Source organism: Diuraphis noxia, unplaced genomic scaffold (assembly GCF_037042655.1).
Source record: "Diuraphis noxia isolate RWA-SAM2 unplaced genomic scaffold, SU_Dnox_SAM2 contig0003, whole genome shotgun sequence".
NCBI lineage: Eukaryota > Metazoa > Arthropoda > Insecta > Hemiptera > Aphididae > Diuraphis > Diuraphis noxia.
Window position 1 is genome coordinate 22551675 of NW_028301713.1, and position 26247 is coordinate 22577921.

Below are 26247 nucleotides of genomic sequence, written 5' to 3' on the forward strand. Positions count from 1 at the left end.
TATGTATTTGTTTAACTATATACTCTAAACGGATCACAGAATATTTTCCATATGTCCTTAAAAATAATCACCGTGGACTTCTGAATAAACGAAATTTCTCTCGGCATTTATACAGTATTCATTAGTCATTCGACGCTTGGGTTATTTGTAGACATTCGTTTTTCGCAACTAAAACAACTAAATTACACCTGTATGGGTCGAGCCCGCAATTAATATCTTCATCGAGAATGGGAAAATTCAACTTTTATCTCAACTCGGTTGTTAATCATTTACTTTTTTCTCACTTAAATAAACTTATATTGTATTCTCCACATCTTAATCTTGTCAAGAATAGATAAGGATTTGTTAAGTTACCGATTACAGAACTCCGTAGTATTGAAACTATTTTTCAGTAAAGGCTGAAAATTGTGTACAAAACTTTTTCTCACATTGCAGAATGATAGCGTGTAACTGAAAAACTTTAAGACGAAAAAAAAGTAAAAAAATTAATTACTGTCCATCAACGGTTTGATATTAAACTTTAAATTACTGCACAGTCATCTAAAGTTACATACTAACTGGTCTTAAAATATTTTGTTTTCATACTAAGATATTAAGCTATGTGTCAACTGCATTCGTTTTAATTTTCTTTATATAAATTCAATAATTTATAATATATAAACAACAACAAATTACTAACACAAAGTTAAAATAGTTCAAACATTTGAAAGATTTTGTAAGAAATAATCACATAGTGTTTTCAAACGTCTTTTTTAAGAATTGTGCGCTCTTTAGTGTATATGGGTCATGTGTGTGTGTGTGTATATAAAGTGATAATTAGTATATGTATGCTCCTCACTAATCACCTGCGCTATACATATAACAAATATATATGAAAATATAATTTATTAATTAGATAAAATATTCAAAATCATTTTATAAACGTGAAATAGCTGCACGCTTAACAAGTGTTTTCAATGGTCTGATTGAAAAAAAAATGTTTTGATGTTTGAATACATAAACAAGAGTACTTTTAATGGGTTTGAGTACTTTTTCGATTCAAGTAAATTTTTTACAGGAATAAACATTTTGAATTTTATCAATTCCTCAATTTATTGTTTATGTTAAATATATTAAAAAAATATTAAAAATTTAAATATACTATTCTCCAGCCAATACATAGTAAAATCTTTTACTAAATCAAAAATATTTACTTTTTTTTTAAATCTTACCATTAGAAGTAGGTACCTTAATTTTGGTAAGTCGCTAAGGTTGTTTTGATGAAAAAATGATTTTAAGGACCTTATGGAAAATTTATACCGCATTATAAATACGAATTTAAATTTAATTACATACAAATCATCATGAATTATTCTATAATTTTTACGTTTTATTGGCGTTTAAAAAACATTAATAATTTTATGCAAAATTTTATCAAATTTTTGTTTGTTTGTTTTACGAGTAAATTGCACGACTGATAGTAACGAGACCTGCAGATAAAGTAGACACAGGAAGGTTTGTCAATGATATTTCTAATGGTAGTGCAAGCCAATGCAAATTAATTTTACAAAGTTAAATAGATACTTTTTATTCTGAAAAAGCTCGTTTTATGTAAATACGTCCGTACAAACGATGAGAGCGTTTACACAAATGAACAAAAGTTAAGCGCGAATAATGCGTATAATCTATTTGAAAGTATATCTGTTGTGCTACGTTAAAACCATTACAGACGAAACAAATTTCCGAAGTCGATACCTTATAAAACGTACGCACATTTAAAACGAAAACCAGTTAGTAATTTTACAAACACAAATATATCAGTTTCTAAATGTCGATGTTTATTTTTAGTAAGCGATTTTTATTGGATTCATCCATCACTGAATGTCAATAAAATGGCTGAAAAAATCCGCAAAGAGGAGTCTACCAATAGCTGCATCAATATCACAAATACATCGACAAATACTTTATATTGAACGATACCTAAATTGACGCTCATCGGTATCTGTGGTCCTAGCACGTAGGTACACGCTATAGTCGATGGACATTCACTGGTCTGTTATGTTATACGGTAGGTAACACACGAAATCTATAAACTCATGAGATCTTCGAGACTCAACAAATGACATATAACAACAATATATATAACAAATGAGGAAATGGAGGTTATAGGTCGACCGATCAATATTGTTGTTGGTTTCTCGACTCGTACCGTAATACCTACGAGAAGGTTATTATTATGCGAAAGCTAATAAAAATAATAATATTAAAACAATACTCCCTCCCCCATTTTTTTTTTTTTTTTTAAAAAGCTACCATATCCTCGACACGCAACTAGTGAGGGCGCAAGCCTATATTAATGCGCTCAAATCGCTTACAGTGTGTCCACCCAACGGTGTATACGCGTTGTATGCAAATCAACCCTGTCTAGACCAAACTCTAGACGGATGTTTGTACCATTAATTAGTGACATTTTATAAACACAGTCGTGAATTTTAAACTGAAACAACGGAATTCACTAAATATAAGTTTGCAGTAATCTATACATATTAATACTTATGCGATGGAAATAACTATAGAGTGTAATGATTTTTCTCTTTTATTTGAATATTTAAAATAGGTTTACGAAAACAATTTGTTCAAAATTAAATAACGTATCTGTAACATTGCCAAAATTAAAAAAGTGCAATATATTGATACAAACAAAAAAAAACTATGCATTTTCTTGTTGTTTTTTTTAAGTTTTTTTGAACTTTGTAACTTCAGCCACAGAATCTATACCTACTTTCTTTATAATTACAATTCAGATTTTTTCTACTAACATTTCATTGGGGGGTTTTTTTTTTTAAATTGATTTTATAGTTGTTATGTACCTAGCTGATGAGCTCTCAGTATTAATTAATTTAATTTTTTTATTATGCATTATATAAATTTAAAAAAAAGTTACCCAAGGAATCTAGATCATCAACCAAAATATATAATGATTTGTATATATATATATATACTATGATTATTAGTCAAATATTATTTAGTACCTATAATTTAAGCATTCATTTTCAAACCAAGCTATTACTTATTGAAACAAATACAGTGAACTAATTTTATTGAGAAATTAGAATACATTGTATATACCTAAATATAAAAAAAATTTTTAATAAATCAAATATAATAGGACTCGGTTGTATACATATATTGTACATATGAAACTAAATAATACAATATTTTAAATTGCAATATTTTTTTTAAAGTACATATATAATATATAAATATATATGTTTCATGAAGACACAGTTTTGAAATTGTCATGATAGTTTCCCTTTGGGTTGTAGGTATTAATTATAAAAATATTTACAGTGCTAATACCCAAAAATAAACACGCGATTTTATACACTTTATAATAAATATAAATAACTGAATAATACTTACGGCCTCTGTGTGTATGGGGTGAATAGCAAAAAGCATGGCAGCCATAAAACTAGTGAACTTGGACGCCATTATAGTATGACACACTCTGAAAAAAAAAAAAAAAAAAAAAAAAAAAAAAAAAAAAAAAAAACAGTACATGAATACATTGTTAAAGTATATTTACTGAACATGAAATATTTTTAATGGGGAAAAAATTAGACGTTGTTGTACGGTAGCGGTAAAATAATATAATGAAAAACATTAATCTTAATGAGAATAAGTAATATCAAATAATTATGTAAATTTTCATATACGGTAAGAGTGTAAGACATAATAATATAATAAGAATCTATGTAATAAATGGATATGAATATCATACTTATATCGTACCTATAATATTTCCTAGGAAATATATCGTGGTCTTCAGTCCACGAATATTTAAATAAGAATAAATCCTCGTCATTATAATTTTTAAAAAGGTATAAAAAACAATGAAATATAGTAAAAGTTAAGTTTTTAAAATAGTGAAAACTGGGGTGAAAACCATTCGTCAACTCTGTGTATTTGTATAGGTAAGTATAAGAATATCTCGAGAATATATTCTTGAAAAAAAAATGTCAATATCCGACAGAACCAAAAATAAATAAAACATAATATTGTAACAAATATATGGGTGAGGTTTGACTTTGTTTTATTTATAAGGCTGATAGGAGTTTGGACGTATGTACTGTTAAACCAAACTCAACAAAATTAAATAAATGATAACCAGACTTTAGATAAAAAAAAAATGTTACTTAAAAAACTGCTATTTAAATAGAAACTAAAATGCGATTGGAGTTTGTAATTTGTTTAAAATTATAACAATTTTTTGAGTACAAATACTATTATGTATGTTAACAGCCGAATTTTCAATAATATTTCAGTTAGTATATTGTTATTATGTATATATATTTGAAAATATTAAGAATAATAACTAAACAATGATTTTATATTAAGACTACAATTCCGTTATATACCATGCATATAATTCTGTTAGATTCTGAGTAGCTGAGCAAAGATAGTATTGGTTTTTCCAGAGAGTTTACCAAGATATCGTATGGTTATTTTTCATCTTAATTAGGCATTATGACAGTTTGTTTAACTGTGCATGAAACTAATAATAATAATAATAATAATAACGTTATTGTTTGTTTATAGACCTAAACAAGATTTTTAGTTTTTACACTTCAAATATTGTTAGAACATTGTAATAATATATTGTACAAATCAACGATAAATTAAATAAATAATAAATTAATATCTAAAAGAATTGACAAGTTAGGGACTAAAGGGAAAACTGAAATTCTAAAAATTAGCATGGCTCAGGGTTCTGCGCATAGGTTGATTCTGATTGTAGCCATAACATTGGAAGTAGTGTGGGAAGAGAAATTAATGTGTTTATAGTTTCTGGATAAGTATGCTGGATTAAGTACGTTTATACAGGACAAAAAATGCGTTTAATTTAAATGAAAATTATGAACGAAAAATATGCAGTTTTGAAAAAATAGGTTTTAATAGTTAATATGTCTAAAATAACTATATTGCTAAAAAATGTGCGTCAAGTACGTACCTACATGTTGGTTAACGGTTTCAATTATGTTCTCTGAATATAAAGTACCTAGGTAGATATAAACAAACTACCTACAAGTGTAATTTACCTTCATTTAAAGATCATAATTTTAATATCGTTAAAATACAATTTATTATAATTTATGCGATTGTGTTATAGTAAAGCCATAAAAACTAATTGTCTACCTATTTGTTATTTAGTAACATGATGTAACATGCGTTTAGTACGTTAAGTGCGTACAAACATTGAGTTGGTGTGTCGTCGACACGAAAAACTACAGCCTTGATGGGATATAAAATAAAATCATGGTTAATAATAGTTCCATATCATTATTTTGAAGAGTTTTTCCATAGGTACTATTAAAGTGAGTATTGTTTATTGTAATACTTACATGCAGGTAGGGAGAGAATCGATTAAAACGTGTGCAAAACGCCATTGAACTATGGACAAAAGAAAGTGAAAATAGCCCTTAAAGGACACAGAAAGGGTGTGAAAGGGTGATAATTTTACGGTGACCAAAATACAATAGTTAAGTCTGCCTTTCATATAATACATGGGATCCTAATGGTGTTAATTTATTACAATATATTGTACAATTTATATCACAAAATATTAATAGTTATTAGATCCTAACCAATAATGTACAATGAAGAGTTATAGATAGGTCTTTAAAACTTTATATTTCAAATTCGGTTATGACTTATGAGCTACGACTTCTATGTTTAAATAAACATAAAAATATAATGTAGTTATTATACTATTGAGCTAAAAGTTAAACATTATTTTTATCAAAATGCATTACAACCTAAATAGGTGAAATCCGACAAAATATTTAGGTAGATACCTACACTGTTTTTCCACACGTTTATAAAATTTTTGTTAATTTATAATAATATTTCATTTAAACAAATAAATTATACAGGATGGCTTTTGAAGTTTGTTCAACCCATATTTATGCTTAAATAAATCGTAGGTAGATTTAAGATATGTTTTGTTGAGATTCTGAGCGGAGCGATGAATGTATTGATTTTACAATGTGACTTTAGATATTGGCGTAACTCTAAAATAAATTACCGTAGACACATGAAATTCTACTATAAAAAAAACCTAAAAACTATTCAAACATAGTTTTTTTTTATAGTTATTTAAAGTTAAAATTGCAATATATTAAATAATCAAGAATAACAATTTTAGTTATAGTATTAATTTAAAAATATTATTTATAGAGTATAATAATTATTTTAATGTTAATAGCTAATGTTGTTAGTGACTTATATTATTAATATAATTTGATTAGTTAGAATTTATTTTATAGGTATCTAAATTTTTTTTTTTGAAATAATAACAATATAATAAATTAATATTGTAAACCTAACATATCTTAGATTAATAAACCATCTCCACTCAGAACCGTTTTTCGTATACAATAATATTATATCATTGAATTCAAATTTAATGCCATTCATTACAGTAACCCACTTGTAACCTACTGTACAACAGAGCGGCATCCACTTATTTACCAGCTTTTTTTTTGTTTGAATTTTTAAATATTCTTCAAGTTCAAGACTGTATTTTCAAGTCCTTGAGATTTTTTGTACCACTTAAGGTTTATTCTGTGACTACATACATTTCTGTTTTTTATTTTTCAAATAGGAACTCCCCTTTTCATTTTTAATTATTTAGCAGATAGTTTTTTTTTAGTTACATAACTTTGTGTAGGTACTAAGAATGATACAAAAATGGGGGTGGGGGGAGGGGGCTGAAGGATATTAAAAAGTTAGTAATTACAATTGAATATTGTTCCCGTGCGCATGAGTATGTCATCGAGCGCGTCCCCACCTTGCAGATAGAGTAAAACCCTGTAGATATACTGGACGAATAAGCGGTCGCGGACAAGCTCACCACCGGGGCAGCGATCAAACCCCGGTGTTTTTGGAAGATCAGGAATACGAGCGATGAACAGACAGGCGACGCGAGGTTGGCATCGCCAGTGACAGCTTAGCCACAAGACTATGATGGAACAACACACAGAGAATTCGATTACTGGTTCAGGGTTTTCGGAGAACCCAGACTCGGTGGCTGGGGGACGGTACTCGCCACATATGTCTTCATTACCTCAAGTCACCACAAGTGCAGGCTCGCTAAAGCAGGGACCTGACACCGAAAACGGTTTTAGTAAAGACAATGCTGTTGGAGGAACTCATGCCTCCACCCGTGGTGGACAGACCACCTCATCTGAGAACGCAAAACCTAAATGGAAATTCTGAAGATATCTATCCTAACGAGCAAAGAAAACAACCTCTCAACTGCATTGTCCAAATTGAAAAAGCAGCTGAAATCAAAAAACTACATGCTAAACACATCATTAGGAGAAGTATACAGAAATTTAATGTACAATATTTAGCTATGCATGGCATGATTAACGGCGCCATCAAGCTAGCAGACACCACAGTGGGAAGTAATCTTACGGCTCCAGATACAAAGTCAAATCAGCCTTAAGTGGACACTCAAACAATCCACCCTAACCACGAAAAAAATTCCAGCTAGATCGAGGAAAGGCTTAATGCACAGGACAGCAAACTGGACCAGATTATGACAATAATCCTACGCGATCAGAAATCTGCAGCACAGCCACCTAGCACACTGCAGACCCAAAAAAATAAACGAAGCAACAACGATGCCAAGATCTACAAAACAACTATGCGTGATACAAAGGCTCGTACTTCTTTATACTAAAATACTAAAACACGTCCCCATTTATCCCGATGATACCGAGGAGCCGTGGACGAACGTGGCGAGAAAACCCAGGAATGTACGAACGAGAAGCAGACCCAACATAGTCATAGTCAAGGCTTGATATAATTTGACATGCTGAAGAGGATAAAGGCACGCAATGAGGTACAAGCACTGAGCAAAAACATCAGTAGCGTCACTGAAACCAGAGACGGACACCTGGTAGGGTACTATCCAGAGAATCTAAAGACGTGGAAGTCCTCACCAAAGCCAATTCTCAAGCGACGGGCAGTGGTATTACCTGTACCGTATTGTCAGATACCACCAGACTGGAAATCAGTGATGTTGACGAGGGAGCAACAATAGAAGAGATCATACAGGCAATACAATCTGTGATGGGATCCCTGGAAAGCATAAATATGCTAACAACAGGAAAGTTGGAGTAGGGACGCAAGTGGTGACGGTCATGGTACCAACGACTATAGGTATTCTTGCTGCGGGCAGACTCCGAGTTGGCTACGTCAATTGTAGAATCAGACGCAAAGTAGAAGTAAGAAATGCTTCAAGTTCCAGAGTTACGGGTACACAAAGGAAAGCTTTACGCCCAATGACTGAAGCAATCTCAGCTGGAAAATGTGAGAATGTGCGTTTGAAGACAACAAAATGAAACACTTCCTACAGATCAAATTGCACTGTGCTAGAGCAGCGCAAGATTTAATGTGCCAGTACGCCAAGGAAAAGGGTATTGATTTTTTTTTTGTATCTGAGTACAACTTAGGCAAGTAACACTAGTATCCAGACGCTAATGGAAAAGCAGCAATAGTATGCGATCCAAGTAGCACGATCACAAATACGGGCCTAATCGAGCGCGGTTTCAGATGGATAGAAAACGAGGGAATTATTCTCTACTCCTGTTATTGGTCTCCAAACACCTCGCTCCAGAAATACGAGCTATTCCTGAGCCGTCCGGAGAGGAGCGTTTTTTTCAAAAAACACGGAGATCTTAATAGCAGAAGACTTAAACGCATGGCACACTTGGTGGAGAGCGAGTTACATAAACGTCCGCGGAGAAGCACTAGTGAACTAGTAGTTATGATCTTTTCCATTGGGCTAGTGATATGCAGCAGGGGAAAAACTCCGACCTTTCAGCAAGGGCAAGCGGAACAATCGTGGACTTTACTTTAGCGTCACATGAGTTGAGCATCCACATGAAGAATTGGTAGGCATCAGACGCTACTACACTGAGCGATCACAATTATATCCACTTTGACCTAAAAACACACGTCCAAGAATCACAGTCTCCAAGCAGGGAAAAAAACAGGATTAACTACACTAAACTGGACGAAATACTGGAAGCTGATGACCTGATCAATGTAGACTAGCTCAACGCTGATGAATGTGCTTCCGCTTTTGCCGCAAAAATCAGAGAAACCTGTGGAGTGGTGGTAGAAGGAGGGAGTGGGAACAGGAAATCAGTTTACTGGTGGTCTCACACACTCAACAACCTCTGGAAAATAGTCATCCACATCAGTAACCTAACCTTTCAGAAGAATAAAAGGAGATTAGGACCAGATGATTGCACTGAGGAGCTTGGCGAAATGAAGAAGTCCTTACTAGAACTTACAATAGTAATTAAAAAGGCCAAAGAACTATGTTGGAAGAAGCTATGCGATCAAATCAAGAAGAACCCTCGGGGGAAACCTTACAAACTTGTAATAAAAAAGCTAACCACAAGTCGTCCTCCACAAAAGCTCCAGCAGCATAGTGTCATGCGAAATATTGTAAAATAACTTTTCCCAGTACACCCTCTCCATAACCTAAGAGTCCGGCAACGCGAGCCCCCAGTCAAAGTGACAGTGGAGGAGCTAGCCAAGGCAGTGAGTTCGTTGAAGAACAAAATATTACCGGGAATCGACGGCATAAACAACGAGGTACTGAAGACCATACTGAAACGTCAGACAGAAACACTGGTAAATATGTACAACAGATGTCTCGAAGAGGGACACTTTTCGACAGCGTGGAAAAGAGCTCGCCTTGAAAATCATTAAAAAGGGAGAGCTTTTCGAAAAAATCATTGATAACAATTTAAGGGAGTTCCTTGAAGCTGACATACTAAGTGGACTGACAGAGAACCAGTTTGGGTTAAGACGCATCGCATTAAGGGTCATCAAGACATCAAGAGTCCTTAAATTAGTGAGATGAAAAGAGAACTCAAGAACGAACTGATCTTGAAATGGCAGACACGATGGGGCAAAAACCAAACTAAAGGGAGATGGATTCACAGTATTATAGGAAACATTTCACACTGGAGAAATAGGAATCATGGATCCACGTACTATTGGCTAACACAAATGCTCACGGGTCACGGCTACTTTGTCACCTACCTACACAAAATCAAGAAGCTCGCAACCCCAGGATGATGGTACTGCGGCCATCACAAAGACAACGCACGACACACGCGTTTCGAATGCGACGCCTGGGGAATTCGGAGATCCCGTGTGGAGATGGACATAGAGGAAACACTAGGACCCGAAAACATCCTGGACCACAAGCTCAAGAATGGTCACACGTGGAACACCATTAACGGATTCGTACACACCGTCATACAAAAGAAAACTGACGAAGAAAGGAGCAGGCAAAACAACCCGGCGCAGTTATAAAATTAGCTAAGGTCTTTTAAACTGTAGGCTGAAAGTCAAAATAGTCAGGGGTGGTTAAAGGCTCTCCACGTATGTAGCAAATAAATATGAGCATGTTTGTAACGACTTACTTTGTTAATAAACGATGAGAACTGGGGGGGGGGGGCAATGCCTAGCGTCAGTACCACCCCCCAGCACTCGACTTTCAATAAAAAAAAAATTGAATATTGTTAAATCAATATAAATAATTTTTAAAAATGTTCCAAGAAGAATAAATACTACATCTAATATTATAGAGGTACATGAGTACAACAATTTAAAAAACTCGAAAACTACAAATTAGAATTTTAATCTAAATGCATCAACATTATCAAAAAAATCATCCACTAAATAATTTGTACTAAAAAAAGGAGGGGAATTTATTTGAAATAAAAATTGAAGGATTAGAAATACAAAAGTTTGTATCGCTACATAGCACATTTTATGTATTACAAAAAATCAAATTTCAAAATGAATGGTTTTTAGATATACTCAACCTTTCTCCATAAATCATAATTTGAATAAATATAACAAATAATAATAATAAAAATAATGAAATATGGGAGAAGAGGTGACAATAATTAAAAAAATCACCCTATACAACACATACATAGGTAGGTATTGAATTATGTACATATTTATAAGAAAAATTTGAAACACTCAGAATCTAAAAAAATTATATTATTTTAGATAAAAAGATTGGAAATTTCAAAAGAAATAGATAACAACTTAAACCCAAAAAAATCACCAGGCTATGATGAAATTAGTCCAAAAATACTGAAAGAACTTCCAAAGAAGGCTATCATTCATCTTACACACATATACAACGCTATTTTGCGCTGGGAATACATTCCAGAACAATGGAAACGGGCACAAGTTATTATGTTGCTCAAACCAGGAAAACCACCTGAAAATGTCACATCATACCGACCGATATCACTCCTTCCAGGTTTATCTAAACTTTTAGAGAAACTTCTGTTCAAACGCCTAAAACCGATTACAGAGGAAAAAAATCTTATACCAGAACATCAGTTTGGATTTCGCAACAAACATTCAACAATCGATCAAGTACATCGAGTTACTAATGTGATTAGTAAAGCTCTTGAAGAAAAAAAGTACTGTTGTGGAGTATTCCTTGACGTAGCTCAGGCTTTTGACAAAGTCTGGCACAAAGGACTCCTCATCAAACTGCGTGATCAGCTGCCACATACCTGGTGTGCACTTCTTGAATCATACTTGACTGACCGTCAATTTCGAGTCATACACGAAGAAGCGATAACCGAATAGAAAGATATATCAGCTGGAGTACCGCAAGGTAGTGTTTTAGGACCTATCTTGTAATTACTCTATACGGCTGATATACCAAACGATGATAACACAACATTAGCTATGTTTGCCGATGATACAGCAAATTTGTCAACACGTAATAGTCAGCTTACTGCAACCAATAACTTACAGAGGTCAATCGACAATATCTTTGCCTGGATAAGACGTTGGAAAATTAAGATTAATGGCGATAAATCGGTGCACGTTAACTATACGTTACGCAAAACCGAAACCATCCAAATAATATTGAATCAATCACCAATCCCACAAAAAAATTCAGCAAAATATCTTGGAATGCACCTTGACTCTCATATAAACTGGAAACACCACGTCCGTCAGAAAAAAATTCAGATTAAAGAACAAATGCGAAAACTTTATTGGTTAGTCGGACCTCACTCCGAGTTAACCATAGAAAACAAACGTCTACTGTATGTAGCAATTATAAAACCGATCTGGATATATGGCATTCAATTGTGGGGTTGTGACAGTAAGTCTAACATCGATTTAATACAACGCTGTCAAAATATTGCACTTAGGACCATCACTGCAGCCTGCCGGTTCGAAAGAAACAATGCAATTCACCGTGATATGATGCTGCCTACAATAGCAGACGAAATCCAAAGGTTTGCTCGCAAACACGAGACGAGGCTAGATCACCATGTCAATCCATTGGCCATTCAATTATTAGATAACTCCAAGGATATCCGACGTCTTAAGCGTCTGAAACCATACGACTTAGTTTAAGATTTTAGATTAAGGCAGGAGACACTTCATTGGAAGTGACTCCATCAACGTGTAATATACATATATATTTTATGTCAAGTATGTAAAATATGTGTAATTGTCAAACATATTTATAAAGACCTTTGGGTCGTTTAAATAATAAAGCCCCAAGGCATTAAAAAAAAAAAAAAAAAAAAAGATAAAAAGATATCAATCCAAATGATGTATGAAAGTGCCAATGCATCTATATAATCTTTCAGAGAAAAATGAATCATTGTGGTTTGAAACATTTTTTTAGTATAGGTATGTAATTTATTGTAACCACCTTTATAAATTAAACTTTATATTTTTACAGTAACAGTTTAATTTTGGTTCAGTTATTTAATTTCAAAATTAAACTCATTATCACTACCTATTCATAAATCATTGTTGTATCTTGTAGTATGGCTATTAAGAAATAAAATAAAATGCATTTTTAAGAAACTGCTTACCTACATGTTTAATTTATATGAATGATAAGAAGCAGAAAATAAAAGTGAAGTAAACATAAAGGAAACTACCGGGTGTAAAGAAATTATTCAAAACGATAAAGCGTGAAGATGACAGGGAACAAGTCAACGAACGGCTATAAACCTTGGTAAACAGTTTCTTAATAGGCTTTAATGGTTTTCGTTCAAAATATAAAGTGCACAAATGCTATAATTATATATATTATTCCAATTGTTATATGATCAGACTGAATGTCAGTTTCATAAACATTCTTCTCCAATTACTTGCAATGGATTATTATTAAAATCATTAGTAGGTACAACGAACAAACTTTAATAATTTCTGAGAACGAACACAAAATATTGTTTCCGGATCCACAGTGAACTACGGAAAGGCATTTTATTTTAGGCATGAAAAATTGTTAAAATTAATAAAATAAATGGGAGCTGTCAAGAATTCGTTAAGATTAAGTAGTTGTAGTGTCTCGATTGAACATGGGATTCCAGCCTAGAAATTTGTTACCATGGTATAATAAGCTGCGTAGTTTGCTGGAATAGATCTTTCGTTTTTATAGATTCAATGTAAGTACCTACCTATATACTTAATTAGTTATTACGGTTTAACATCAGATTTATTCATAATATTATAATTCATATTGTGATAGCATGTCTTATATATATTAATTATTCATAACGTTTCCCGGCGTATATTTAAATTCTACATTCGTTGAATATAGAATTACAAACTTTATACTTAAAAATACTGCTGATAGTTTACCCCTTCCAGTAATGATGGTTAAAAATTTTTGAAAAATGTATTAAAAATAGAATTACATAATTTCTAGACAAAAAAGCATTCTTTCTAATAATCATTTTGGGTTTCTAAATCTACAAGCGATGCTCACTTTTTCCTCAATAAATATGTACATGGACATCTTTATCAGAATAATAAAGTAATATGTATATTCCTGGACGTTAAGAAGACATTTGAGTGTGTGAATCACCAATTTTTACTTAGGAAATTAAATTTTTGTGAAATTCGAGGTATTACATATAATCAAATTAGCTCATATCTAAGGGATAAATATCAAATAGTCAAAATTAATGATAAACTAAGTCACTCTTTACCAGTCAAGCATGGTGTTCCACAGGGAACAGTATTAGACCCGTTATTTTTTATCCTATATTTAAATGACTTACTTAATATTCATACGGAAGCAGAAATAATGTGTTTTGATGATATAATACAGTAATTCTTATTCATGATAAAAATATAGAAAAATTATATACTAAAGCAATTGTTATTTTTAAATACTACTAAATCATGGTTTGATAACAACCTACTTGAATTAAATCTTAATAAAACAAAACGCACTGTTTTTAAAATACAAAATATTGATATTCAAAACAATTTAAAAAATATGTCAACACTCGACGCACTGATTAATGAATAATAACCTATAATTTGTACGTGCTAATGTATTGAAAATGTAAGTTGTATAAAATAAGATTATACATATATTGACTCACGTTTAAAATAGAAAAATCACATAGAATATTTAGTATCATTATGTCGTAATTTTTTATATATTTTTCGTAATCTTAGATCTATACTTGATAAAATACAATTTACAATTGGGAAATATTTATATCTCATTAGTTCAGTCAGTTATTTCTTATGAAATTGAGTTGGAGTTTAACTTATAATATTCATCTAAAAAAACTAGTAACAACTATAAATAAAATAATACAATTTAATTTATATTAAAGTTACCTAATTAAACGTCATGTACTAATACTATAGGTAACCAATGAGTTAAATGTATTTAATTTTGAAAATGTATTTAAAAAAAAATTATTATTACTTACAATATATAAGCATAGGAGTGTAGTACCAATATTTAACCATAATTCTAATACTAGATTTAGAAAGAATGTAAATATAAATATACCTAGATGTTATAAATCTTTTGGTCTTAAAAGCACATTAAATACTGCAATTACTCTTTATAAAGATTTAAAAATAAATATTAATCTCTTCAAAAACTATTATTATTTTAAGTTTAACATATTAAAACTACCTTTAATCTTTATTATATAATTAATATACCTACATAAATATATCATATCTTAAACACATGCTATGTTCTAAGTTGTAAATATAATTATTATTTAACTTTATTTTTTTCTGTTTTTATCTATTTATAATAACGTATACTGTTTCTAATTCTATAGTATAATTGTTATACACTATTTCAAGAACTCATAATCTTCAATACATCAAGCATTAGCTTACATGAGATGAGCAAACTATTATCTATTAATGTATTATATTTGTTTGTTTGCAAATAAATAAATAAATTTAAATACAGTTAACTCACACCTCTAGAACAAAACTACCACAACTCAACATTCATCAATTAAGAGTTATGGGTATTTTCGAATAGTAAAAAAATACCTCTTTAAATTAATACAAGAATGCCACATTAAAATCATTTTTTATTTAGCCACTAAAAATTATGGATCAGTATTTATATTTAGTAACTTTTTTGCTTTAATGAGTATTTCATAACATTTGAAAAAGTCATATGTGTAAGTATGTTTGCAAGTACCTATTTAAGTTTTTAGTTTCAAACGCAAAAGTGAAAAATTAATTAAAATATCTTCATTAAAACTTCAAATACATTTTTCTCAAAACTATAAATTTTGAATTGTGACAGTTTGGTGATAAAGTACTTTAGAAGTTATTGAGAATATATATGGACCTACTATTTTGAGAACCTGGAGGTACGAAGTTTTTCATTTTATTGGATTCGGTTTAAATCAAGGTTTGTAAAAATTATAAAACTACAGTAAATACTTCAAGCATTTTTCTATTATAATATATCTAAATAATGATTATTTTTACATAGAAGAATAAAGTTATACATATCTCGTTAACGCAGTCTTTCTCTTTAAATTTCTATGGTTTGTAATGTTGTTACTTGATAATATATTATCATGATATCAATAAATATAATTATGAAATTATTATATCCACAATATTAACGTATGAAAATTGTAGTATTCATAATATTAAAATTTGAGAAATTATTTGGTTACTTTTTTTATAACCGTAAACTTTCAGTTGGGTAGCTATACCTATAAATAATTGAATATTAAGATCCGTTAGTATGGGCGGTAAGATTGCATGAAGTACCTAATAATAATAGGATATGACCCTACTCAAACCTCTTAGTTTAATAATTAAATAACTTTATTTCATTTTATATTAATATAAGTTGTCAGTTGTAAATAATTTTGTTTTAAATGGTATAAAAGATTTACTATGCACACATAATAAAAGAAAAATTTTACAATAATAAAACATGGTGAAGATGAACTTGGCAAAGACTTCGTTTTAAATGTTTAAATCTAAATAATTTATAATTAAATAATGGCATATATAAACCTATAATTAATAAAATCATTTTAAGTACAAAAATATGTTACAACGATATTATATTAAACGTATTAAGTTTTCCTCTTTACAACTACAGAGCTGCGGTCGAGAGACTATTATTAATTCCTCACGTCAAACACGTTAAATAATTCCCCTTCCCCTCCCTAAAAATCAAACATATTATGTGTTAACACTATTTATTGAGCATGTTATTACTTTATAAAATAAAAATAATAATAAGCAGAATATTTGTGTTTACGCGTACCTAAATATTATGTTAGTTTTTGAAATATAAGCGTAGGAACAGATTTTAAAGCACTGGAATAAAGTAGGAAAGTACATTCTAAAGATTGTTTTACAAGGATTTTCTTTTGAAACATCAAGGGACTGTGAAGGTCATTCGCTCCGATTGTTTAATCGAAATATCTATCCCATGAAAACCCATTCCAGATAGGTAACGAAGTAAAAATTCTATTTTTATTTTGGATTTTTTTTTCTTAACAATAATAATAATATGCGTGGTCAATATTACAGTGCTATGATGCAGAATATATTATGTGCTAATATTTTAACTGTAGAAATACGTTCAGATGACATTTAAGAAACATACAATCGATCAAATAATTATTGTAAACATCTAAGAATACTTTCAGAATAAGTTATTGGAGATATTCAAATACTTCAGAAATGTGATTTATTCTTAATCATATTTTCAGAAATTATAATTATTTAGTGAATATACCGTGGAAGGAAATTTCTTTAGACAGTATTATTATAGGTATATGTTTCATAAATTTAGATTAACAATGATTTAGATTTTAGAATTTTTAATTCTAAAAATATTTAAATCAAATATAGGTACAGGGTGATTCTTTTATCAAACACTCATTATTTAAAAAAGTATTGACTTTTTTCAAAATAGTTTTTTACATAGTTTCAAGTTGTTGAAAAACCAACGCTTTTATTAAAAAATTATATTTTAAAATATTTTTTATCCTTATTATTTTTAAGTTTTTTACTTTTTTGAATAGCAACATAGTTTTTTAATTTCATATTCCAAAGCAGAATATTTTTCTATAAATTTTGATACATAAAAATCGAATTTAGGACGAGTAGTTTATGAGTTATAAGTATTTTAAGTTTAGACAGGCGGAGTAGTGGACAAACATTTTGCGGGGTAACCCCGTACCACTCCACTCTGCCAATCTAAACTTTAATACCTATAACTCAAAAACTACTGGCGCTAAATTCGAAATTTTAACGTAATAATTAATAAAAAAAAATAGCTTTATTCATTTATGAAATTTTAAGTATAGGTTACCATTTGAAAATCAAAAGTTGATAGTGGTTTATCTAATAAATATAAGGGTGAAGAATATAAAAATAATAAACAATTCAAGAAGAGTGTAAATCTACAATTTTGAAAAAAAAAAATTGAAAAAAGTCAATACTTTTTTAAATAATGAGTGTTGTTTGATAAAAGAATCACCCTGTATACATTTAAACCATAGTGCATTAAAATAAATTTAGATAAGTAGTATAATTTGTACCTATATGGTCTACACGATATTAAATAAATTGAACAGCTAAAGGTCTTGCTTCAGTAAAACATTAAGATCACGCCACACCCGCATGTATTGTATCCGTCTTACAAGTGCATAGTAACTAGTAACATAGCAAAAACCGTTTAGCACGAGAAAGAACTAAGAAAACTACAGTTATAAGTTATAAGTTATAACAAAGAAACGAAATTTTCACCATATAAAAAGAACTTTGCCTGTGCAATATCGTTTTATTTTTTCGATATCGGAACTACAAAAAAATTATTTATACTTAAAAATACAAAAATAATGCATTATGAAACTGTATTATGAACTTTTTTGTAAAAGTGATATCGAAAAAACAAAAACGATATTGATCACAAAATTCTCCTTTTTATATGGTGAAAATTTCGTTTCTTAGTTATAACTGTAGCTTTCTCGGTTCTTAACTACGCGAAACAGTTTTTATGTTACGAATTTGTAAGACGGAGACACACATGCGCGTGTGGCGTTCTCTTAAATTCGACATTTATTTCTCTATTATATTCATTTTTATGTTACATTAGCAGATTATGATTATTTTATCACATATAACCTTGTAGGACTATGGGTATACGTATACTATTAAAATACAAAATAATAATAACTTTTGTGCCTAAAAATAATATTTTTCATTTCATTTTTGGAGATAAAAGATCTGTTAGTTTAACAATAACATAATTAGTGAATAATTTTTGTTCTATTTATTATATTATCTTTACTTTTATCACTAAACATTTTTAAACAAATATAAGCTTATTTAATTTAATACTCTCAGCTCGTATAGGTAGGTACCAACTTACATCGGTTTGATAAAAAATAAATGTATGCGTGGGTGATAATTATTGTATAAAAGGATGAATGAAAATTATAAGGAATACTAAGGTATAGAGCCGTTCAAAGTTCTAGGACCCGTAGTGGTTTTAGGAGGTGCAAAGTTTTCACAAAGTTTTGCTTTTCGAATACTGTTGCAGGGATTAATAATTTTATCATGGAAGGAGTATTTTGTATGGGATCAAATTCTACGCATTTTGTAATCTACACAGCTATAGAAACAACTCTTAGATTTACGTTTTTGAATACAAAGTTATATAATATAGCTAATGATATTTACACTACAAATGCGGATAAATTACAATTACTATCTTTAATTTAGCAAGTATTTTTTTCATAGTCCAATTTTATCTCAATTTTTATTAAATAAATTATTAAAACTCACCTATAGTAGAGAACACTTGTTATGGCATGAAGTAGTATGTTCACAAGATGATAACCCATAGGTTCCAACTGATGGATCATGTAATTCCATCTGAACGTTAAAACTGTTAAAGGTCGATATGACTTATGACTTTGTTCCTGAAAAAAAGTTGAACATACCTATTATATGAAATAAAAATAACAACTATTAACCTACCTACAGTATTCTTATAAATATAGAAAAATACAATGATATATTACAACATAATATAAACGGTTTGTATATAAAATATAAAATAAAATTATATTATATCGAATGAAAACAACAAACATATAAGTACTTATAGATATTTATGTTTGCATGAATTTTTACCTTATGCATTGGCGTGCCCCAAAAGTCGTTGTAAAATATGTTCCATACAGGAGTTTGAGGTTTTAAATCTCGGTTGTCTTTTATAGCACTAATGTCATCGAAGACGAAGTCACAGTAAAGACTGTTGTAGTAGCATACCAAGCATGTAAAAAATATTATTGACGATACGGCTACCGATGACGCCATTGTGCTGCTTTACTTAGTGTTCTGCAAATGTACAACATCAATATTCAAGTAAAAAATTACGAAATGTTTTGTGTTTTTTTTTATCAGATATGATATACAATTACCCGCGAACACGCGCAGATATCACCAAATAATCATAGTTATAATATTATAGTTTATTTTATTTCAGTTTACCTTGTAGGTACCTCGCCTAAGTAGATCTACTTTTTACAAGATACATTTTTTTTTAATTATATAGATTTTCACTTTTGGTTTTATTTCCAGAAAATGTATTTAAATCACAGATAATAATACTAACTTACAGAGAAACTAACGCGGTACTTACCTACAAAAAAAAAAAAAAAAACAGAGGTTAATAACAATTAAACTATGCTTGATTTGAAATTTCGATTTCCTTAAGCTGGTACCCTACTGTCACCAGTACCACATAATTTTATATGCAGTAAAACATATGATCTATGCCTACCTATATATATTTTCCGGTTAAATAGAAATTTCGTTTCATAATCTCCGTTGTCTGTTTATAAAGGATTAATAGTTAATTGGAGAAAATGTCAATTGTTGTTCGTATTTATAAACATTATACCTATACCTACGCTCTTTTACATCGCCGATCGCGAACCGACCCTTTAACATGACTTAAATGTTTTGAACAAATAAACTCGCTGTTATCGATTATACATAACGTTTAAGTGTTTAGAAAACGTTATTAGCTAGTTTAAGTAGTAGAAAACTGATTTTTTTATCTTATAGATTTCGACTTTCAAGTACAGATTGGTCAATGACCAATGTTAACGCTTTAAATATTGAAATGTAAAAAAAAATTATTTCAAGTATTAAACCTGGCACGTGGAATTGTTTAGTAGGTGGTTTTTTTTTTCTAGTTATTTTTACAAGTACCGAACAAAAGAAAACTTTCATAGATGTTTGCGTACTTTTAACTTAATGTTTTCTCAATATCTACTTTTTTCACTCCAAGGAGGTAGTTGTAACTCACTACTAGATTATTCGTTTTAAGTATTATTATAATACGCTGTAGTCTAGTTATAGTTATACAAAAAAAGCATAAAATATGATTTACAAATAAACTGCACGCGGATTATCTATTATTATGTTTTATTAGGTTTGTACCTAAGTTTTTGTATTTTGTAAGCAAATATAAAGCCTAATTTAATAATTCCGAACTCAACCTTTAATTTTCAATGGGAAAAGTGTCACAAATAGATATAAAATATCCTTATCCTGATTAGCATGCATATTTTGGTAATTTCCGAGAATAATATTACTTATAATTTTATTTTTTATTTTTATTTTTAACATTTTATGCATTACAAACAAAGTTATGATAATATTATGATATACCTATGATATAATATAGATTTTACTGAAAAAATTATATACAATTAAAACGAAATCGAACGAATATAAATAAATAAATAAATACAATTCACTTCGTTTGTAAAATACGACGTGTTACGAATATTAATTATATAACAATAATATAGCATGTATGTAGCATTAATACGTGTAATTAGACTATATAGGTTAGGTACACTCAACTTTATTAGACTATGTCGTTCAGAACTCTGTTTGAAGACGTCGCGCGTCGGCTAAAAATGAACACGATTCTCCCAAATTAAATACAAAGTATAAGTATAACTAAATATTATAATTTAATGGGATTTAATTTCGTATTTCGATATAAAATGAATGTTTGGAAAAAATATGTTCTAAGACCACCGGTGTCAATGGCATTTTGTCCACAAAAATAAGCTCTACGAGAATAATGATATTATGTTCTATTCAGTCAACCTAACTTTTTTTTTTTAACTAATTTAAGGTAATATTCTACAGGAAGTTTTCAACTCCATTTTTCAATATATTTATTTTTTTTTATTTTGAATTAAGAACATTTAACAATCTGTACTTGTGGTACAATAAGCCTAATAGATATTTGAATTACAATAGTAATAGAATTAATTAATATTTTAGTCTTAAACATTACACCTAATATGTCTTTAAAACAGTAGGTATACAATAGTAAGCTTTTTTGCAAATTATATTATTCATTGAAATAAAATTAAAAATCAGAGTTTAATACAGGAAATAATGTTCTTTCAGATAAAAAAAAAAAAAAATATTATTATTATTAAAATCCGATAACTCTTTAAGGCGTGAGAATTTATTTCCTGTGAAGTCATTGTTTGTCAATATAATACACCGTATCAACCCCTTCCCTCTAAATAGGCATCAGGTAGCAGTAGATTATTGTAAAAGTATAATAATTAAGACTCAAATTAAGATGACAACTAAAATATAAAATGACACATTTAAAATTTATAAAATTGCGGACAATTTGCAAAAATCAGCAGAGTGCATCTTAAATTTATATAACTGAAAACTATAGGTACCTACATAACATAACTATTAAATCGATTTACAAGAATAAATGTTTAGGAATAAAAACAGATATATGTATAATATAAAACATAACAAACAACCTAATGGACAAGGTTATACATTTTAAATATAAAAATATCAAACTACTGAAGCGTAATAATTAATGAAAAATCGATTTCTAATCATTCTAAATAATGTACTCGTACATACCTACGCATTAGTTCGTCTATATAATTATAATATACAAATTAACAATACCTACGTTTTACATCAAAACTAAAACCGATGAAATAGATATAAATTTATATATTACACCAGCTATTCTCTAACAATAAACTATTTTTAGTAGTTTAAATAGTAGGTATACGAATACGATTTTGATGCTACCTATCTACTTACAAATAAAAATTTTCAACAATTTGTTTTAAAACCACAATACAAGGGAATACCTCAGAAAATTCCTACCTACCTATATATACCAATAATTCATTGGATAATTCTTATTCCAAATAAGATTAATATTATGTTTATGATTTCATTATATGAATAAAAATTTATTTTAATTATTATTTTGATATTGAAACTCAAAAAAAAGAGATATAAGATTTTATTAACTACCTAAATGTTTTACAAGGAAAATATACGACAGAATTTTATCTATTTTTTTATAGGTACTAAAGTAATTAAGGCGAAAATAAAAATATAACAAACAATGACTAAAAAAGGCCATAAGGTCAAAAATTAATTTTTAATCTAGTTGTAAATTCAAAACAAAAATTAATAGATTTAGTGAATTTTTTCATTTGTTTTCAAAATCAAATTTCTTTTATGCAATATAGAGTACCTATATTAATATCTCGATTAATGTCAAATTTAATGATAAAAATAACACAAATATATATTATAAAAGACTCTTAATTAAGTTATTTTTAACACAAAATTTAATTTTAGGAATCAATTTTGTTTAATAAATCAGTTTCAAAATATACCTGTTTTTTTTTCTTTTACAGCAGAGCAACCAACTTTAATTTTTAACAAACGTATCAAAGAAAAAAGGTAAATAAAGTCGACGCTTTGAAAAAATAAAATTGAGCACAAAACTATTATACAATGGGTAGTTTAGACGATAAAATATATATTGGTACCACGTGTGATCTGAAGCTATTAGTTATTATCGAGCTTATTATTGAATAGAAAATATCTCAAAAGAAATAGATCAATCAATACTATAATACTAACCTACATACACAAAACAACTGTACATATCTATATGTATAGAATTCTAAGAAATACATATATATATATATATGAAGCAATTTTTTTTTTTATATAAAAAGAAACCTCGAAAGAAACGGAACAGTATTTTTTTTATTCCTTTTACTAGTGTACGCAGACGTGGCAAAAACAAAATTTAGTTCATTTATCATTAGGTATGAATTGATTTCACAAAAATAGGTATAAATAATTTAATGACAAATTAAAAAGTTTTCATATATTATCTCGATAGAAATAGATTGAATAACAATATTTTGTATTATTTTGGTCGTATATCAGACAATAGACATGCACGATAAGACGAAAAATGAGTAAATTTTCACTGTCCACTGATTTTACATAAATATAAATAGTGTAATTAAAATTATTGGAAGTTATCGTGTACCTATGCTATCTCGATAGTCAGCGATAGACCTATCAAATACACTTAGCGCAAAATAATTATAAGGTTAATTATACAATTTTTCATTTATATTAATTTATCTAAGAGCTAAATATTTAGGAAACAAAACAATATTTTTTTAGTCGTATTACGCAGACATGCATGATAAGAAAAAAAAGCACTTATTGTTCATTATAAATTAATTTAATAGTAGTTTACTTACGTATAAGAATTTTAATCAGGAATTATTGTATATTTGTATCTCAATATTTTGAGAGGAGAATAAATAAATGTACCTAAGTACTCAACATATTTTCATTGGTTTCAATCTCAGATTTATTATGGCAGAATAAGAATTGGCTGAAATGCGACTTCCTGCTGCAGCTGTGAAAATATAGATCATTGAATACTTTCTCATTTGGCGAAAAACGACAATCGACGAGGAAAAAACTACTATTTTCGAATTACCAAAACACCCGTAATTTTATTTTCAATGATTATGTACCTATTTTCATTATTGAATTAGATATTATTTTTATAATAAATAGTACAATAATAGGTACAACGTTGTCCACGCCAATATTGGGCAGTCGATATTACGGTGATGACGTACCTGTGCCCATCTACCTCGCCATCTACTAATTAATAAGCCTAATGATTAGGTACATTTTGGGTGAGTAGACGAAACGCGTTTTGGTAGTCATATAATATTGATTAAAACAACGTAACCTATTTAGGTGTATAATCACAAAGTATTCATACATTCTATCTCATCGATATACTCGTAAATATGTAGATCAATCAACTATACATACTTAGAGCAAAATAAAATGTACAATATTTCGTAATTCTATTCCTTGTACCTACTTAGAGCTGAACGTATGAAACAATTTTTTACTATAATTTTTAAAGAAATAATATATTTTTCTACTTTTTTGTCACGTTACACAAAAATGAATTTTAAGAAATAAATCTAAAAAATACATTAAATTGTTCATTAATGAACTAATTTTACCTAAATAGTAGGTAGTACCATTTAGGTACCTAAGAAGTAAGAATAGTATTTTTTTTATCAAATCTTAATTATTGTTTCTCAATGTTAATTACTAGGAGATATGAATAAATAAATAGCCTACACGTCATATTTTATAATGGGTTTCAAACTCAGATTTATTATGATAGTATAATATTGATATTGGTGCAACTTGGGGAGATGCTTTGGGTCCTTAGCACCCCCTAAGTCAAAATGAGCACCCTAAGAAATTTTTAAAAAGTTAGGTCCCATTAAGTCATCAAAAAAAACCTGGAGCTTATGGCACTCCCTTGTTCAAATGTCTAGTTGCTCCGATGAGCATAGACTGGATTGTGACTTGCTGATGTAGCTGTGTAAATATACAACATTGAACTCTCCCATTAGGCAAAAACACAGACAAAAACATATTGTCGAAAAAAGGACTATTTTTTGGGAACTATCGCCAGACCATCTCGGTTAACATTTTTTTTCCGATTATTGGGGTTAGTAAATATCGAGAAATATGTATATACCTAATTGAATTACCTAATTACAACACAAGGTATATTATTATACAACATTGTCCACGCCGATAATGTGCAGTCATTATTTTGGTCATGACGTTAATACCAACTAATAAAACGTATGATAACATTTTAGGTAAGTAGATGAAATTCTGATAAAATTGAGTAAAACCACATTATTTAGGTTATTCAAGTAAAGTTATTTTATCGGTATAACATTGGGTATTATAAAATTGTGAAAATCAAATATGCAAATGGAAAATTGCTCTTAAATTATAGGTACCCGGCATGATTTATTGTAGATTGAAGTGTTATACGCGTATTTTCACCTATAACAGGTATACAATTTATTTTTCAATACCTAGATAGTATAAACTCGACAGTTTATACTCATTTTTTAGCCTAAAAATTATACGTGGGTCCGTGGGTCATCCCGTCTTAAGCGTAAGATTTCTTCAGAAGTAGGTATAACTACCCACGTAGGTAGGCTTCAATTAGGTAAAATAATAAAAAATAATATCAATATTTCATCTGGTAAAGAAAGTTTAATGGTTTACGATAACATGCCAGAACATTGGAACGGTTAAATCTAGGTAACAGTGTGTTTCAGAATCCAGACTAACTCAGTACTCCTAACTAAACTCATTAGTACGGGAAACAATGATGGCCCGGATATTCTATTAGTCAATTTTAAAGATTCTACCGACTTCCTAGGGACAATATTTACACAGACTTCGCATTCCAGCGCCTGGAACTAATTATTATTTACACTTAGGTACCAGTTATGAGCATAATATGTCCTGCTCACAATGAAAATATTGGCCACACGACACCAAATGTTGGCCCATTCTTATTCATAAATATTATACTCAATAATAGGTATTATTATTTTTTAAATATTATAATAACGTGTTAAGTGTTTTTATGTTTAAAGATTG

General features: G+C 29.4%; 1 protein-coding gene across 2 annotated transcripts in view; it reads right to left on the bottom strand.

Annotated features, from left to right (window-relative positions):
* Positions 1-26247, bottom strand: part of Tmtc3 (Transmembrane O-mannosyltransferase targeting cadherins 3) — a 61004-nt gene that overhangs the window by 33962 nt on the left and 795 nt on the right. The window contains exons 2-5 of one of the 2 annotated variants that reach the window (XM_015513509.2): positions 23997-24157; positions 19531-19737; positions 19180-19316; positions 3403-3487 (exon numbers count right to left, since the gene is read on the bottom strand). In XM_015513509.2, the coding sequence (XP_015368995.2) occupies positions 3403-3487; positions 19180-19316; positions 19531-19716 (408 nt within the window). In that variant the 5' untranslated portion in view covers positions 19717-19737; positions 23997-24157. The remainder of the gene's footprint in view (positions 1-3402; positions 3488-19179; positions 19317-19530; positions 19738-23996; positions 24158-26247) is intronic. The other variant, XM_015513508.2, reaches the window with a different exon arrangement.